The sequence below is a fragment of the Tyto alba genome, unplaced genomic scaffold (genome assembly GCF_018691265.1).
Source record: "Tyto alba isolate M040663 unplaced genomic scaffold, T.alba_DEE_v4.0 Super-Scaffold_16, whole genome shotgun sequence".
Lineage (NCBI taxonomy): Eukaryota > Metazoa > Chordata > Aves > Strigiformes > Tytonidae > Tyto > Tyto alba.
This window is the reverse complement of record NW_024881278.1, coordinates 22,033,140-22,053,397: the sequence shown is the minus strand read 5'-3', so window position 1 is coordinate 22,053,397 and position 20,258 is coordinate 22,033,140. Positions and strand designations below refer to the sequence as shown.

The window sequence follows — 20,258 nt, the reverse complement described above, 5'->3', positions numbered from 1 at the left end:
ATACCATCAAAGAATGATTTAAGAAATGCTAAAAGGAAAAAACAAACAAACAAAAAAATCCAAACAAACAAACAAAAAAAAACCCAAAACGAACCAATGCCCATTTCCAGAAGACACACTGTTTGTTGTCTTCACCTACCTGCTACCAAAAAAAGTTGTCAGTATTAAGCCAACATAGGCTGAACAGTCAGATCCTCATTACTCATTTTTTTCTTTTAAACAGACTCTTTAATGCAAACGTTTCATTAAGTTGGTAGAATCCAAAGAATAACTTTAAATACTTAATTGAAAGTATATTCAATTTAATAATAACAGTAATAAACTCATGTAACCAAAACAATGTGGTCAGCAAGCTAGTCACAATTTAGTTATTCAATGAGTAATTAAAATACTGAGACTTCAAACAGAAACCAAGACTCCCCACATCTCCTAAAATAAGCTGAAGCCAAAAGGCATACAGTGAACGACACAGGTGTCAGAGAGATGGACAAGTATGATAAACAACTGGTGACAGCAACAGAGAGACCTCTCTTTGCACAGGCTGTATTAGGAAGCAGGTATAAAGAGCTTTAAGGACTAGACCAAATGATACAGTGTTATCCTAATTAGGGTTTCCCTGTTTTAATTATCTTAAAGACCAGAACCAAGAACATTCTCTCAAGGACTTATAACAGAGATTGCAGCTGACAGCCATACAAACATAAAACAAATCAAGGTAATTTGGTGCCGGGATCTAAGACTACGGAATAAATCCACAAATTCAGCAAAACTCAGCAACACCTATGTCCAAAAAAACCCTGACAGCCAACTCTCTAGGGATGGAGTAGCTCATCTTCATTTTATTGTGGCTGTGTGCCCTACATTTGGGCAAAACCTCAGATTAGGTATTGAACACAGAAAATACATTGCTCCAAATTTCTTGCAACTCAAAGACATCAAAGGAAGTAATTGTTCTAATTTTTGCATAAGATTAGTATTAGTGGCAGCCAATTAAATTATGAAGCAGCAAATGCAAGAGACTGTCATAATACATTTCTAAAGATTCAACTGCTCATCAGTAACTAGTTCTGAAAAGGGACATTATTTACCAAAGACAATCTGGAACCACTGTGATTATACCTCAGGATAAAAATAGTTACCAGTCTCCCCGGTAGCAACAGCAGTCCAGCATCAAATCAGATCCACAAAGTTCTGGATCCAGGTCAGCAACTCCTATTTTCTTCTACCTTGTATTCTCAAATCCAGTTGAGACAGATTCTTTTTAATCTGAGGATGTTAGTTTTAAAATTGTTCACTTTTATACACTGTTTCTCTGTTTCAGTGATATGAGTAGTAGGTATACTCTGTTCAAATCTGTTTAAAGCAAACCAGCTCTGTACATACATGAATCCGTAAATTCACAATTTTCCTCTCATATTTGCAAACTAATGAGGTGAGGCTTAAGTCTCATTCAGAGTTAACGTTTTTGAGGAAAATAATTCAGTGGATCTTTGGTGGTTTCCTACATATTAGGAAAGCTTTTTGATTTCCTTATCACTACATCAGTGATGTAACAATCCCCTCCACTGTGAGTTGGAAACAGTCCTAAAAGATGATCTCTTAGACTGATATCAATAACAGCATTGTATAAACAGCCAATTAATATCTGATTGCTATGTAAGAGAGTCTCATGATACTTAAAATCTTTGAAAGAAGAGAAAAAAGTACTTCTTCAGCAGAGATTTTACTACTGGATAATGCAAAATCTGACACAAAGAACATATTCATAGTAAAATTATGCTGTTCCAGAAGACATTTTCATTGCATTTCTCTGTTCAGTGCTATGCTTCATTATTATTACTTCAGATATTTAGTGTGCAAAGGGACAGAGCATGATAAACATGGAAGTCACCTGCCACTATTCTTCTTCTGAAAGACTCTTAAAGTTAGGGTAGGAGGTGACATTACATATAATGTCCTCTATGCACCACAACTAACCTTCAGTTTCATTACTAAATGAATAGAAATGGAACATATGTGAAATCTTTACTATTCAACGGAAATAGAATCTGATACATACAAGGAGTTTAATTCACAGGATATGATTTAAGCGATCATCTGTATGCCATCCTGCAATTTCACAGTCACAGAGGAAGAGACTTGCAGCCCCCGAAAAGCAGGTCCGTGAAAATGCTATTTCTAAAATTTTTTCTTTCTAATGTAATAGATCAAAATTAATGAAAAAGGGTGCAGCAAAAAATTCAGCTCCAAGTCTGAATTAGTTGTTTTCAAATTAATTTTGTCAAGAATAAATACAGTAGCACAAAATGCACAAAGGAATAAACAGGTAGTGGTCAAACATGACAGACAGGCAGAAACGTAGTATTTTTGGTACTCCTAGTAAACCTGATGTGAACATATGTTTCCTTTTTATTGCCAAACCATCTGCCTACTATTAGATATTGTAATTCACCTTGCTAGCAAACATCCAGTCTTGCGAGTGCAGCATTGGCATCAAGATTTTTCACCATCTTTATCACACAATTTTATGTTGCAACTCTACCATTAAATTTCATTACCTCTTTAATGAACTCCAATTCCTCTTACTTTTCACCACCTAAAGAGAATCCCGAAGCACACCAAAATTGAAGCATTCGAACCAGTGACTTTTATGTATTTATTTTCACTGATAAGCTATGGGAGTCTTGTCTACTGCCACTGACAACACTGAATTATCTTGCAAGAACTGAGTATTGCTATTTGAGCTCACTTCTAAATGTTTTTACTTATTGTTCTCGTTTGACAAGTGTATTCCTCAATATGATGAAAGACACATTGCTAGCTGAAGCTGCACTGTGTTCCCATCCACACTGTAATGTAAAACTGTGTAACAAATACACCTCCACATACCATGAGCACTTACAACTAAATCAGTATTAACCAACAGAAAATGAATATAATCACCATCTTAGAGAAAATGGAAAAGTGGGAACAACACAAGAAGGATCAAGCTCTAACTCAAAATGACTAATACATAATTTTCCATTCTTCTGTGATTTTTCATCAAAAAATAAGCAGGCATTCAACCGAAGAGAAATAATTTATGTTAGCCAGAAGTATGCAATGTCATTTTAATTTCAAAGAAATCAAAGAGCAACATTTTCAGGTAGAAATGCAATGCTTTAAGTCTATTTTAATTAGTCTTCAAAACTCTGGTTTATTTGGAGATAAGCTGGGACCACAAATGTCTGGAAAAAAGCTTGATTTAGACATATATACCCTCCAGAAGACTATGTTGATAACATAGTTACATGAACCAGAATAAAAGAGCTAAGTTGTTAACTGTTTCACTGCATTATAAAGTATGTAAATCGAACTAGAATGTACCAAAACCATACAATGTAATGAATTATAAACTAAATTAGCAGATAGAAAGAAAATAAAAAAAATGGGTCAGGTCTATGGCTCTCAGCATCTGTCCAGACTGGAGCTCACAACTTCTACCACATTTGAGTCTAGTCAGGACCATTTTCAACTCCTTGATAAAATAAAAAAAAAAGACAGAACTATTATATTATACACAGCGTAGGAAAGTTTCTATTTCCTAATACTATGCAACCTGGAACAAAGTTAGAAAGAGAACATGAAATCTCACAAGGAAATTAAGTACTCCCTGTATATTAGGAATGATAGAGACTAATAACTAAAGAAAATGGTGCATCTGCATCAGTGTTTTAGCTCAAACTAGGAATGGAGTTTCAAAGCAACTGTCCCCAGCATCTTTATCTACTGTAATTTAACAAACATCAAAAGGTCTCTTGTAGCATACAAACTGGGTTTCTGTTAAATTAAACTGTAGTTCCACATACTCAATACATAGTTATTCCACAGGACCAGAATAAAGTTAGCCTAAAAATAAAACTACTCAAAATGTGCACTGTGTGGATGCTAGGTCATTACCACCAAACATTTAAATTATACAAATCCACTTCTGCAGTGTACCATTTGCTGACGTGGACAGATCTAAACTGCTTTTGCAGCTTCTCAGAGTCCTGTTTTTTTGAAGCTAGTAGACATAGAACTGCTGCCAATATATATGACAGAACAAAAATTGTTTGATGAAGCTGTATCTTATTTGAATGCAGTGGAAAATGGTGTCAGAATTCTCATTGCCAGAGTATAAATGACAGTACGTTACCCCAAAACCAACTCAAAATGTGAATACATTAGTCTGATGCTTCGAGCTTCACCTAACAGATGCTTTCCCTAGTTCAAGCAAGAGCTCTTGCCCAAATGATGCTTCAGTAGTACCAATAACGTACTTTCAAGATTAGTAAATCCACAGTCAAGCACAATTACTTATGGAGCTCAAGCTTAAGGATCTTTCAATTGAAGCCCTCTTACACTTTTTTCAAAATCTTCATCGATTTTTATGGCACTGCTACGTCCAATTTCTGGACAAGATAAGCATATTATTCTTTCTTTATATCCAACAAATTATTGTATACTAGGGCTTAGTGACAGGTAAAGGCCTCTTGTTCCTCAGACAGTAAACAAACATTGCTAGGAAAGCTAGGTGCCCAAGGTCAAATACAAATGTTCTTGCAAAAGGGCAAGACAAATAGAAAAAGAGAGTATTTAAACACCTTCTAAAGAACCAACAAAGTATGCTTGTGTGATTTAAAAAGCTAAAGCCTATAAGGACAAAGCAACTCTTCCTTCAATCAGAACAGACTGAAAGAACTGAGACGAAATATTCATGCCTTTGATGCAGCATGCAAAAAGGATGATGTGAAAATGCTTTTAAAATTTCAAATACAGATGGCATACACACACTTAACCAAAATCATATACAAGAAAGCATTTAGGTAACATTGTCAGTATTTGAAATTTGCAAAACTAAACATAACAACGTAAGTACCATTCTCACTGGAAACCCAACAGGCACAGCCAATGCGCACTGAACTGCAGTTAGGCCACAGCAGAGCTATCTCCTGAGTCTGTAAGCACAGTTTACCAGATCATAATACCAACTCCACTGTTGCTCAAGCAGCTTTTAACAGTCCAGTATAATGAAAGATTTTACTTGCAAGCACATAACATACTGAATTTAAAGCTGCCACCATCATCACAGAACTGTTTCTCCAGAAATTGGTGAAAATCTGTCTCAGAAGCACTTAATGCAAAAGAAGTATGATCTTACAGCCTGTGAATACAAGCATATAGGTGCTTGGAAAAATAATTCCTGTCAGTTCAAAAGCAACTTAAAAAGATGAATGGAGTTTTGTGGAAGAAAATCAATAAAGTGGTACCTGAGTAACACCTGATTACAGAAGGTCATTAGTGATTGCCTACCACAAGATCTTGGATAGCTACAATTAGTCAGCTATGACCAAGACCCATTCCCACCATAACAGAAACCTTCTTTACAGAAATTTATCAACTTGTAAACAAATGCAGTCTTGGTCAGGGCACTGAACAGGATATCTTAAATAAGGAGAAGAAGAGAGAAGAATGTTTTTCTCTAAAAATTTCATTTATTCTCTGCCACTTTCCAGTAGACTGCTTACTGGTACACTCCTCTGGGAACATTTTCAGCTTCACAGTACACTACTTCAGCTCCCCAGAGCTGCAAAATGGGGAGGGGAGAGATGTGAAGGCAATGAACGGACTCAAAACCACACATAATCTTCACGCAGATGGTTTTTTAGAGCACCCCATGATGGTCTGCCCGTACGTGTCCAGGTATTATATTGCTCGTGTTTTCTGGGCTCTGTTCTATGGAGCATCTACCAGGCATTGTGTTCTTCTGAACAGATGCCTGTTAATACCTGTAGCCCTCTGACTTGCTTGGAAATTCAATAGGGGCAGGCAATTTTTAATACTGTATAGAAAGGTTACAGCACTACAAAGTGGGGGAGAAAGAAGAAACCCAGTTAGATCAGCATCTGAACTGTAAAACAGTAAATCAGCAACTCATTTCATCATATACGTAAGCTGGAAAACATAAAGCAACTTCTCTATTTCCTTCCTAAAAATGCTTTGTTCAAAAGCGAGAAAGGATAAAGAACAAAAACTGGAAACAGCATAAAAGGCTTATTTGCCTAAGAAGATTTGAAACTACGCTCTGCAACCCAGTTACAGAAAATACAGGAGATGAAGTGATTCAGGATAAAACCCCTACATTAGCTGTGATTAACAGTTCTCTGCCATCATTAGAACAGTACCTTTGTACTATATCTCTAAGTATGAACTACAGGATAGGTGTTTCACTATATCTTCTGAGTGTAGAGTCACCCTCCAATAAGAAATCTACAGAGTTTTGAAAGTTTTTTTTAAGGTAGAGAAATATTTTTTTTAGGCATTTAGGAATTCTTCCAGGGGTTTTAATGTTGCTCTCATAAATCTGCATAATCATATGTTAATTTATAAATTAACCTCGTTATCTTGGATATGGAGAAGGCTGAAGTACTAACGTTTTTGCCTCAGTCTTCCCAGGCAAGTGCTACAGCCACACCACCCAAGATGCAGAAGGCCAAGGTGAGGACTGGTAGAATAAAGACCCATCCATGGTAGGAGGAGATGAGGTTTAAGACCATCTAAGGAACCAGAAGGTGCACGAGGCCAGGGGACCTGATGAGATGTATCCACAGGTCCTGACAACTAGCAGATAAAGTGGCTAAGCCACTATCCATCATATTTGAGAAGTTGTGGTAGTCTGGTGAAGTTCCTGCTGACTGAAAAAGGGGAAACATAACCCCAACTTTTAAAAAATGGTAAAAAGTAAGACCCAGGGAACTACAGGCCAGTCAGTCCCACCTCTGTGCCCAGCAAGATCAAGGAGTGGATCTTCCTGGAAACTACGTTAGGACACAAGAAAAACAAGGAGGTGATTTGTGACAGCCAACATGGCTTCCCTACGGGCATATAGTGCCTGATGAGTTTGGTGGCCTTCAACTGGGTTACAGCATTGGTGGATAAGGGAAGAGCAACTGACGTCATCTACCCGGACTTGTGCAAACCATTTGACTGTCCCACATGACATCCTTGTCTCTAAATTGGAGAGACATGGATTTGATGGATGGTCCACCTGGTGGATAAGGAATTGGCTGCACAGTTGCACTCAAAGAGATGCTGTCAATGACTCGATGTCCGAGTGGAGAGCAGTGAGCAGCACTGTTTAACACCTTTGTTGGTGACACAGACAGTGGAATTGAGCACACCCTCAGCAAAATGGCCAGTGACACCAAGCTACGTGGTGTGGTCGACACACTGGAGGGAAGGGATGTCATCCAGAGGGACTTGTACAGGCTGGAGAGGTGGGCCCGTGCAAACCTCATGAAGTTCAACAAGGCCAAGTGCAAGGTCCTGCACAGTCCCAAGCACAAATACAGGTTGGGTGAAGAGTGGATTGAGAGCAGCCCTGCAGAGAAGGACTGCAGGGTATTAGAGGATGGAAAACTGACTGTGAGCCAGCAATTTGCGCTTGCAGCCCAGAAAGCCAACAGTGGCGTGGGCTGCATCAAGAGACCTGTGGCCAGTAGGTTGAGGGAGGGAATTCTCCCCCTCTGCTCCGCTCTGGGGAGACCCTCCTGCAGTGCTGTGTCCAGTTCTGGGGCCCCCACCATCAGAAGCACACCTGCTTGAGCGGGGCCAGAGAAGGCCACGAAGATGCTCTGGGGGCTGGAGCACCCCCCTTGTGAGAACAGACTGAGAGAGTTGGAGTGGTTCAGCCTAGAGAAGAAAAGGCTCTGGGAAGACCTTATAATGGCCTTCCAGTACTTAAAGGGAGCCTACAGGAAAGATGGGGAGGGACTCTTTATCAGGAGGTACAGTGATAGGACAAGGGTTAACGGTTTTAGAATGAAAGAGCATAGATTTAAATCAGATGTAAGAAATTCTTCACTGTGAGGGTGGTGAGACACTGGCACAGGGTGCCCAGAGAAGCTGTGGCTGCTCCCTCCCTGGAAGGGTTCAAGGCCAGGTTGGACGGGGCTTTGAGCAGCCTGGTCTGGTGGAAGGTGTCCCTGCCCATGGCAGGGGGGCCGGGACTAGACGGTCTTTAAGGTTCCTTCCAACCCAAACCATTCTGTGATTCTATGATTTTATGAAAATTGATCAGAATTTTTTCACTAATAAAATACATCACTTCAAAATCTTTATTTCAACATTCATCCAAAATAACTGTACTGCATATTAGTCAGCTTATATGCAAATGGGGCAAATTCTGCATCCATTTCATTTGTTAACATTTTCTTTATTTCTATTCTTAACTTCTATTTTACACTATGAAATTCCAAGTACTATAATACAAGACTGAAATATTAGCACTGAAATCCTGTTTCATTTAGTCTGAGGGGGAAAACAAGGCTGTTGTCTACATTTAAAATATCAAATTCTACTATAACCTGAAATGCAGGGAGTGTAGCATTATTCCAAAACTCACTCTCTTTTTCTCTCTTCTGTATTGGTAGCTTCAGTAAATATGCAGAAGGTTATGGTCTGATTTTCTCTTTTAGCTAACTGTGGGAAAGAGAAGGGCTCACAAAATGGCAAACAAACTGAGTAACACGATATAGGGGAATAAATAGTCAGTAGGAAAAGGAAAAGGAATTTTTTTTTATTAGAGGATTTTAATCTTACCGTGCTACAACTAAAAACTGGTCAATCTGACGGTCAGTAAGGGGGCTATCTGGATCCCATACTTTTACTTCCAGCTTTGCCTGTTCTCTGTCATCTAATTCTCCTGTCAAAAGGTAGATGGGACAAAACACTTATTACTCACAATGTTTTTCTCTGTGTATTTCTTGTACTATGTTTAAAAGAGACATTGTACATTTTTAAACACACACACACAGTACTTAACAATCAGCAGTTATCCAATTAAATTCTGTAATGCAGCACCAGTAAAATAAATATCTTGCCTTAACATCAGCACTTCAATTTAAGGAGACATTCTTATGATCTATTATCAAAGAACTTTAATAAAATGTGATTATAAACTTGAAACCATAACCTAAGTAACCAGTAGCTTCTTTAAATTGCTTCTCAACGGTACCAAAGCTACTGTTTCACTTAAGCCATATTAAAATTAATTTTACACTTAACCAGCTTTAGCAATTGAATTCTATCCAATTTGTATTCTATGTCCCCTAAACAAAAATCATTATGAAAAAATGCTGTCTACCACGTTTAATTATATTTTTCACCTCTTGCTCTCAGTCACTACATGATCTGTATTGTTAACACACATCATACTATTAAAATTGCTGTGCATTAATAATTGACTAAAATAAAAAAAAAATTACTAGTTATATCCTCTTATAAAAGAATATATAAGGCTACAGCACAAGAAAGTTACTATATCATCGTCACTTCCCAACTCTATTTGTCTGAACAGAGTAATTTGTGTACATGAAGTGGCCGAAACAATGGTGGCAGTTTCCAGAATTTATTTTGCTATGTATTCATTACTGAAGAGAGTATGACATTTGTACTGCTTGGAAGAACAGTGAAGTGTGAAGATTCTGCAATGATTCACATTCATATGGAAGCCTAATATGGTTTGACTACTACACCAGTAACTTCTACTACAGAGTGAGAAACATTACAGAAGCTTTTACATTATATATTACAGAGTCTGTATACTACTAGCACGAGAAGATTTACCTGTGAGATGTGGCCACAACAGATGACACCAGCAAAGTTAAAATCATCGTCTCCCCTTGGTATTTTAGAATATAAACATGCTGTTCCTTCACTGAACATGTGAAAAACTCCAAAGTTTAGCTGGCTGCCAGTATTTGTGCCTGACTTTTACGAGCTACTACAAGAATAAAAATCTTTTCTCAAACAGTCACTCCATTTCCTTTGAAAATCTAGGCTGTGTAGGTACTGCTCTGAGCACACAGAAGATCACTTTAGTCTGTGCTATTTCTTACAACTTAACAAAAACAGCCAGTCCGAACAGGCACAGTGTCAAGACATGAAATAACCTGTACTCTGCAAACCAAGCACTGGCTCTCCTGAAATCTAATCATACATGGCAAGTTTCTCGAGCACATTCGTTCTGAAAGGAAATGTGGTATATATTTATCCCTAACAAATACACAAGTTAGAACTGCACCATGTTGTCTGGCTAATGTTTCAAGTACAAATTTCACAGTCACATTCTCAGAAAAACACAGTAAAGTACTTTCTTCAAAGAATGACCTGCCTAATGGGACTTCTGCTCCTGTTTAAGCTAATTCACATCAAGTACTGGAGACAAACATAGAATCCTACCCAAGATTGCCAGAAATTAAGTCTATAAACTTATTCAATAAAGTATACACCTGTCAATACACTCATTTTTTCCACCTGTGACAGACACACTGTGGGTGATATTCTACATTTTATAAATAATCTCTGAGCATTTCATTTCAATGTGTTAATATATAGTTTTTAAATATCTTTAACGCTAGTGAACTGTTTCAGCACATCGTATCCTGAAGATTGTAACAATATTCAGGCAGGGTATACTTCTCACAAAGACTAAACATCATACAAGCACAGCACAAACATTCAACCAAAACATGTCACTCTCCTGAAATAAGTTTGCAGAAAGTTGAAAAAATAATTGCAATACTACACATCTTCAATTAGAGATAATTAAACAATTGCTACTACAAAATGTTATTGTAACTCTTGATAAAGGTAAATCTGAAATACTGCCGAACAGTATTTTGTAATAACAGTAGACATAAATAGGATACAAGCAATGGAATATCTACACCAAGAGAATCCAAACACATATAATGTAATATATGCAATATTAAATATTACTGTAACAACGACAGACAGAGAGATTTCCAAAAGATATGTGGTCTCTGCCTAACTGCACTTACAGAAAAGCTTCATTCCTGATTTTCCACTTAAATGGCAGGGTATTATCACTTAAACAGGAAGAAAAGTAACCTAAATAGATCAAATCATGGAAGCAGTCAAGTGGTGCTGTAGAAATCTTTGAAAAGTTGATTTCAGGAACAAAAATTTTACTTCCTTTGAATGTGCTGAAAGAATCAGTATAGGAAGATCACATAAGATACACAGGTCTTCTTTCCAGAGGTCTTCTTCCAAACAGCGATTGTAAAAACACCTCTGTTTTCCTTGAGCTTTCTGTCCTTAGTTAATCATGCCTGTAACTTATACTATAGGACTTCTAACATGCCGGATCCCTTTAAAACTAAGATGTGGTTTCTCTGTTAATAGCTCTACATTTATCTTTTATATTGCTGAATTTGACACAGAACTATAACACATTCAAACTAAACATGTATCAAAGTTGCCATAGTATTAATTCCTTACATTACAAATTCCAGGACACAAACAGAATGGGGGAGTTTAACTTCTAACATTTTCAGTGTTGCATCTGAGAAGGTTCTCAGGTTCTGTCTTGTAAGTGTTACCTTCCCTCACCACCACCAACATACCAATCACAGCTTCTGAGAAGTGCTAGGCTATTTTATTGAACGGCTGTTACGACATATCACTGTATCCAATTTATTTTGAATGTTGCTTATAATTTTTTAATAGCAAATCTAATCTTTGAGATTAATTTTACTGGAAAACATTACTAGATGGCCAGAAATATGCCTGGTTTTCTCCTCATCAATCTTTTAATGCCTTACTTCTCATGGTTCTCTCCTAATGAAAAGCAAAATGTTATTTCTTTCTTTTGAAAGAGTTCTGCATTTCAGTTAGTCATTTTAAAGGAAAGCATGACACGTCCCTCACAGAAAACAACTGTAAGAAAAATTTTACAAAACAAAAGTAAATCAAATGCAATTTTAAACTGAATGCAGTTAAGATGAACTGCAAGAAATTAAAGACCTACTTAGTCTTTTAGACTTCACTTCCTGCAGATAAATACCCTCAAGGTAATTAATACATTAGATACAGTATAATTCTTTGTTCTTATAACATATCCAACTAAAAGAAAATAACTATCAATATGAACTATGAAAAGTTTCTTAGAGTGCAATTCCTTTTAATTTTACAGATATAAAACAATGCTGCAATATCGTATCCTTTTATGAAACGGAAATAGGTTATCTATAAAAGCTGGGTAGTTTAAAAAGGGTTTTCAAGGAAACGATACCAATTCCACTTTTAGCAACAAACAACTGATCAAGTATCTGACTGAAAAACAGCCAGGAGGACAATTTTTAGAGATGTCACTTGTCAGGTACAATGCCTTATTTTTGTATTTTGCACAGTTTGCACTATTTTTCAAAATACCTTTTTACTCTCCTTTTCAAAAAGTAATGTAGTGGTCACTCCAATCCAAACATATAAACTAAACAACTACAGTGCTCAGCTTTCTGAGTTAATCCATCCTTCATGATATGCAAAACAGAGGTACTAGCTGCTGGATCCTTAATCACATGGGATAGAAAATCTGTAGTTGTGATTTTTGGGTCATAGTAAGGAAGACATATCCATGGACAGCACTTGGACACCAGACCAATAGTTCATACTGCAGAGTTCCTCCTATTATGGAAATTCATTCAGGGCTTGATAAAATCTCTTGAAATCAGCCAGGAGTTTTCACTCAGCATTAATTATCCAGACTCACTAAATACCTAACCACAAACACATGAAGGCCTGTGTAGAAGTTTATATTCTTAAAGCTTGGCACATATCTCAGAAGTAAATTCAGTGTCTTCATCTTTGTGCTTCAGTTTCATACCTGTGAAACAGAAATATCTCCTGGCTACATTGCAAGGATGCAGAAGAGATATTTGTCAGTTCTTATCCTCCCTTAGTCCAGTTCAGCATGCAACACAATGAAATTTCTGTTATTGAAACAGAGGATCAGATTTAGTAGATACAGCCTATAGCCGATTTTTGTCAGAACTGTTGGGCAGTATACTAGCTGAAAGTAATCCTAACTGTCCTTTTCAACACAGCTTCATGTGCTACATAACACTGTAAAAGGAGGCAAAAAGAGGCTGCTACTTAGACTGCTTGTCCACAAACAACTTCTCTAACTTACAGGTGAGAAAAATAGCATCACACTGGTTTCTCTCACACTGTCTAGCTATGAACAAAGTTCCGGGCATTAAGCCTGACTGTCTTTTATCATAAAATAAATTATAACAGAGGTAAATTATCACAAAACATCACATAGTTTTTGACAAATAACTGATGGGGAGGGCAGATATGTACAGTTTAACAAAGAAAGCTGGTTACAAAATAGTGAAGTAATTGCCACTGGGAGAATAAGTTTTACAGGAGCTATAGGAGGAAAGACACCCTTCAGATGGATGTACAAACTTAATCTACTGACAGTTAATGAGGTCAACTCTGCATAAACTGAATTCATGGTAAATAGCTAGCTGACGATCTTAACTAACGGAAATTACAATCCTTCTCAGTAGAAATGCTCTGAAGACAGAGAATTACTCCTTTTTTTTTTTTTTAAATGATTTGTAGTGCTCACCAGTACTAATAATCAAAAATTATCCAAGAAAAAAAGTTCAAAAACTTACACTCAACTTTGCAAAAAATAAAACTCAATTATGTGCAAATAACTTCTCTCATTAAGGTAACATGAGAAAGCTTAGATTATTTTTAAAGTGTAGGCAAAAGGAAAATTATCTGTTTACATTTCAGTAACAGAGCAGTTCCATCCCCCTTAGCTTGCCTGACAGATGTATATCCAAGATTCCAATTAGTCATTCAGATAATGAGTTGTATATTTACACAAATCTTATTGTAAAACTCGATTTATAAACATAACGCATGTATGAAGACTAGAAATGAAAACCAGACTATATAAAGACTACAGGTATAGAGACTACAAATGAAAGATATCAGGTAATACAAGCCCATTATTTGTCTACAGCAACTTAAACTGGTACTGAGCATTTTCTAAGCCAACAAAACATGCATAGTCCAATTGCCTCCTATGCTCTAGAGCTCTAGCCTATAAAAAAATTCAGTAATTTTTCACTTGAGAAATCCCTTTCAAATTAAACTGCCTCAAACAACCTTAGAGCTCTCAGTGCTCAGCCTTGCAGTGCTTATAAATCAACCACTGATGATCAAAAGACCTCAAAAAGCACTCAAAAGAACTTTAGTTCATCATATTCTAAATTCCTAGAAATAATTATAATTGGGCCCAGAATAAACTCAACTGTAACCACACAGTAATGGCAAACTTCATAATACTGCAGGAAGAATGGCTGGCTTATGGGAATGTCCAGTGCAGGAAGAAAAGAACAAATCATGTTGCCACTTTCCCAAAACCCTGCAGAGTAGTATGCAAAACCGAACTTCCACAGATCAGAAAACATGGAGGCATAATGTCCTAAAATCACACCATTCCTCACTTTATAGTCCTTACATTAAATCGCATTTAGGTAGAATCCCCACTGTCACAGAAATGAAATAGCAAGAAGTCAGCCCTTTCATTTTGGCTTTTTATGACAAATCTAAAGGCAATGATCTAAATTAATATATTGCATAAAACTACAAGGTCACCTTCAGTTCAAAGGCAAGAGTAAGTATTCAACTAATGAAAAGATACTTGAAATCCACCTTTATTTTGGAATTAGCTTCTTGTACGCCTTTGATATCTGTGAATAAATTTAAACAATGAGACTTGTACCAAGACTCCCTGCCCCTCTCACCCCCCATTTTAAATGGCGTTTCGGGTGGTAGACACTGTGCAGTAGTCTAGCACCTATTCCAATCTGAACACAGAAAGATTTCAACCATTTTTCTGAATTCCTGACTTAACAACACAAGAGCTAATACAGTTTTCAGGAAAGCATAGTAGAAATGATTCTGTGTATAAATAATAACAATGCCATACTACATATGAATATTAACAATATTTAAAATGCATGTTTTGGAAAGATGGATACCACAATGCATAGACATTGTATCTTCAAGAAAAATCCACTGAAGTAAAATGAAATCTGTGGTCCTGCTTTTTTTTTTTTAAAATCTTAATGTTATGGATATGCAAATTCCCTGTGACTACAGTACTCCAAAGATAAATAGGACTATTCATTTGCATAAATTTAAACAAAAACATAATTTAAAGAAAAAACTTTTTCTTTAGGATGAATTGTATTTTGACTTATTCAAGTGTAAGAAACATTTCATCTGCATCTGATATTTGTTCTTCATCTTCCACAGAATAAACTTAAAAGAAAAGTCAGACTTACAGTAAAGCAGCAAAGGCAACAAAAATCTCAACTTACAATAAGTCCATTTCGGCAAAGTTACTAAGGTAGAAAAAAACAGCAAAGTCAATTAAATCCTAAAATGTTGCTGCTTGTAAGGTGATTCGAGTGCTCACTGTGATACGTTATTTCGGATAATGAGCACATACACAGCATACAATAAATAACTGTATCCTTCGTAAGACTGACTACCCCACAGAAATCCTGTAGTATTTGATCAATTTCAGCCAAAGGACTACACTTATTGTTAATAGATAAATCTTTCTGACAGCAATCATGCACAACCTTCCACATCAACAATGCAGCACAGGCTATTCACATTCAACTGCAACCAGAAGACAAGAGAAGACAGCTACTTTAGCCATTTCCTTCACGCTGTTGAAAAATAGGAGGTTCATAACAAACATAAAAGAATGAGGACAGATCCTTGAGTCTCCTCAAGAAGCTAAAGACAGCAGGAAATTATGACTCTCTTGTTATGAAGACTAAAACTTCCACTGACTTCTCTTGAAGCATAAAGCAAACTTGAGGAAGGCAGACCTGCTTTTAACAAATCAGAGTAGGGACAAGGGAAAAAAAAGGCCACTCCAACAATCCCCAAGTAGAACAACCCGCATAAGCTCACCTCAACTGATGAACAGCTTTTATAAGAGCCAATTGCTTAGCAGCACCATTTCCAACTCTTCTAATTTATCCTTTGATTGTCAACATAGAAGTTGTGAATGATTTGAGAACTGAAGCTCAGAAATTTCCACTACCACATTATCTAAGAATAGTGTAAGTATAGTAAGTATATAAGGAAGAAAAGAACCAATGTAACCCATGCAACTGCTTGTTTGATCAGAATTATGCATGCACTTAATACCTCACCAAATTGTACCAAAATGCAACAAATATTTTTAGATAACATTACTGAAAAGACTTCATAAAACACTACGTTTTATAATGCAAAGCTTCCAAATACCCGAGCTTCTGTAGTGTATGTGGCTGTAACCCTAAACTACAGCTTGCATCTGCAAAGTTAGGCAGAAGTAAATTAAGTCCTTACTGAAAACAGGCACAAAGAGGCAATTTACAAGAGCTTTGTTTAATTTAGAGTAAAACTGATAAAAGCCTATAAACAGGCATTTAATTGCCCTGCACATAAATCACTAACTCAGCTCCTAGAAGAGAAACTGGCAAGACTGATGTAAAGGATATTATATACCTATTAAAATTTGATGTGAACAACACTGTAAAGAGTATTTTACTATTTGTGCTGATCATGCACTTGACAGTTAATTATTCAAAGTTTACTCCACTGAACTTAATAACAAGAAAAAAAAAAATCTGCAAATCACACAAGTGACTACCACATTTAAATCTGTCTCAGTAAACAGCTCCTTCTTCTACAAGGTATTACAGAAAATATTTCATGTTAACTCAAAGTCAAAAGTGCAACCAACAGAAACTCCATGTAAGAACAAAATATACTGGAATACTCATAAACAGGAGTTTTATTCTGGTGTATTACCTTTGTTGAGATTCATCTCATCAAACTTTAAACGTCCTCTGATCTATTTTACATATCCATCTTCAGCTGAGATGAATCAAGTCCAGGCAACACTCTTCTACTCTGACCATTAAGGTAAATCTTCCTGAGTTAGCACAATCATACCTTTTATGTCTGGTATTCTACTGCAGCTTCCACAACTCCTCAATCTGCTTGTTATACCTTTTGTTTCACACATTCCTTCTGAAAAATTCATTAAAATAGAAAGCCATCATTTTCTAGTTGAAGCAAGCATCCTCAAAGATCTCTGCTTCTGGCATATTCTGACTGTTAAGTTATCATTTATTTTGCTGCTAACTTACTAGAGTTTCCAACATCTTTGAAGAGTCAATGCAATTCACACCGAACTTGGTGGAACAGATATCTACAAGGTTCCTGAGCAGCTTGAAGAAAATGCAAATTAGGCATAAATATGACCTTTTATAATTGCTCCTGAAGGTAGCTTTGGTTTCAGAATTTGAGCTTTGCTTTCTGCTGTCTAGATCCCAGTAAGGTCATCCTGAATTGACAGGAAATCTGGTTTTAAATAGGCTATGGACTCACAAATTGGTGTATGCAGAATAAGAGAGGTGTGCAAGCTACTACACAAACTAGTTCCTTCACCCTATCCAAAAACATACTTTACGATTGACAGCTTTTTGCATGAAAATCTTCTCCTCTGTTGTCCCCTTCTGTGCATGCACAGGAACAGCAATTCTTTCTTTGACGAACGTACCTAAGCAACTGGGTTGACATTGAATCCACTGATTTATTCTTGTAATTTCAACTTGGTTCACTCACAAAGTAAACATTAACATGCCCTCAAAATCATCAGCCCTCATGATTTCTTAAAGCCAGTTAAACATGAAAGGCTACCTATACACTATTTGTGAAATACTGAACTCAGGAAAAAAAAGACGTAGTATTTTCTGAATTTTCGAAGAACTGTCTATTGTATTAATATGTCCAGATCCCATATTCAGTAATTGTCATAAAACTGATCACTTAGCACAAATTACAGATCATTTTTTTTCTGAAAATTGATAGGACACTAAGACACAGTATTTGTTTATCCTGTCAGATGTTTCTCACAGCCACACTATCATCTTCAGAGTCAAACAATTGCATGACTCTCCAATTTTTAACTTAAATATCTGAATACAGAATCTTCTAAAAATATTTCATATTGACCGATTTTAAACAGGTCTGATTTTTATCTTCTCACAACAGAATGCAATCATTGCAACTACATCAACACTAACAGAGATAATCTAGCCCACAGACTTCTGACAAAAAAATCTGATGCACCGTTCAAACAACTCCTGCAGGTCTCCAGCTAGCATGAGTGATTTTCAGTCAGCACTAGTTCTTCCAATAAATGGGAGCATTATGTACCATGAAGTAACAGAACAGATCCCTCCTCATGAGATTACAGTCAAGTTCCACTATTTGAAAACATATTTTTCATTTATTAAATGAAAATAAAAATTTAACGTATATCAGAAAATACAATACACTGAGTCTAAGCATCCTGAACTTCCATAATGTTAAAAATGAAACAGTATGTAGGTGTGTTTCTCATCTGTCCCTTTAGTTGTAATTATGTTTAAGCTTAAAATCCTGAAATTCCAATATTCCCACAAACATTAACAGGCTTGAACTCTGAGTTTAATAGTTTCCATCTGATATGTCTGGTCCATTAAAAACAACATGCTCTTACAACCGAGTTGCAATAACAAGTACAGAAACAGAGAATACATTAGGAAACACTTCTAGATAAATTATTTTGTTCTTTTTCAAAACAGAAAACTTTTAGAAGTTTTGGATACAAGTTCTCTGTGCATCATCCAAAATTTACAGCTTAAACTTCCCCAACTGCTCCCCTTCTTCCTATTAAGCGCTCAGCTACTCAAACTCCATTAATTCTAAAATGCCTTGCCTTCAAGAAATGGAACTGACTGCACAGCAAATGCTATTTCTAGGCACTTGCTGGATACTTTCAGATGTGCAAGATGGAGTCTGGGTTTTTATAGAGATATTCTGAATATAGTTTACAATTGTATTTATTACCAAGATAAAAAAAAAAAAAACAACTTTGAACAGAATGTCTTTCCCACGGGCTACTTCTTTCTCCATTTCAAAGACTAATTCCTTTCTGCATCTTAGTAAGTGGGTAGCCCTCTTCCTTACCAACTCCAAACTCTTTGTACTGCTTTAAATGGCCACAGAACACCTAACTGTGTCAGATTTCAGCTCCATATAGAATTCCCCAGAACACAGTGATTTCCTTTTAAACCCAGATACCAGAGATAAGCAGCACTGGGCTAGGAACAGGACTGCAACTGGAAGAGGACCATTAGCATGATGAAAATTCCATGCAGCAGTAGAGACGTATCCCTGTAACAGTGACTCTAACCAAGATCAGCCCTCCAGACTAATTAAAACAGGAATTTGCCATTGCTGGTGGCAATACTCAATTAGGACTAGCAGCCCATTCTCTAGATAAACCTTTAAACTTTATTCCCCACACCACCTTTCAACCTCTTGATGCTTGTACCCTTCCACGAATCTCTGCATGGACACTAAAAATCTCATTTCCCACCACCTGTGTATCAACCCTAATCCTTCATGTATCCATCACCACATTTCCCACTCTGGCATGCCTCTGTTTCGCCCAGTGATCTCTAGCTCCACATGACTTGCTCGGCACTCAGAATCCTTACAGCAGACACTGTGAGCAGAGCCAGATGAGCTGACAGAAGCTGCTGCTATACGCAGGCAATTAATTTACAGTAAAACGTTCTTACCAGGCACTTTCCACTATTCAGGTAAGCATGTGCTCACAGATATCTGTGAACAGCTGCCACAGTGATGCTGCCCAGGATAACGTAGATTGGGAATCTCTGAGTGCCCAAAGACACTCTTCAGCCACTGGAACAACTTAAGACAGGTAGAGAAAATTAAAGGTTAACCCTCTCTACAACCTACTTTCAAGCTGGTGGCTTTACGCTAAATCTCAGAAATTATTCCATGTTTTTACAAGAGAGAAACAAAATTTTTAAAGGTTAGTAGTTGCTCTGTTAACTGAATCATACTATGCATATGTTACACTTTTTCTTATATTATAGTATTATAATCTAATTATACTGAAGACTTTTTGGTAGGTATTAATGCCGTTAGCTTAACATTAGTGTTTGCACTTCCTAATCTTTGGGTGTTCCTTTTATTTTTAGACTGAGATTTACTAAAAGCTCAACATATTGTCTCAAGCCTTTATGGAAAAGTCAGCTGAAGCTGAGCATGTTAATGGCAATGACTGAACACGTACAAAGAAGTTATCTACTACCCAGCATCATTACTGGGGGGGAAGATGACTAAGTAGCAGTTTGAGGTTTCTCTTTCAGCTTCTCTTAAATGAAACATGACTGTAGGTGAGCACAAGAGACATGGCCTAAGATCATTTCTGAGGCATAGGTGTTTTGATTAAACTGTCCACTCACATGTGTGTTTAG

The 20,258-nt window shown here is 36.7% G+C and overlaps 1 protein-coding gene across 7 annotated transcripts in view; it reads right to left on the bottom strand.

Moving 5' to 3' along the window:
• Positions 1 to 20,258, bottom strand: part of MTA3 (metastasis associated 1 family member 3) — a 141,787-nt gene that overhangs the window by 76,982 nt on the left and 44,547 nt on the right. For all 7 annotated transcript variants that reach the window (XM_032989299.2, XM_032989297.2, XM_042789615.1 and 4 more), the window contains one exon: positions 8,623 to 8,725. In XM_032989299.2, coding sequence (XP_032845190.1) covers positions 8,623 to 8,725 — 103 coding nt within the window. The remainder of the gene's footprint in view (positions 1 to 8,622; positions 8,726 to 20,258) is intronic.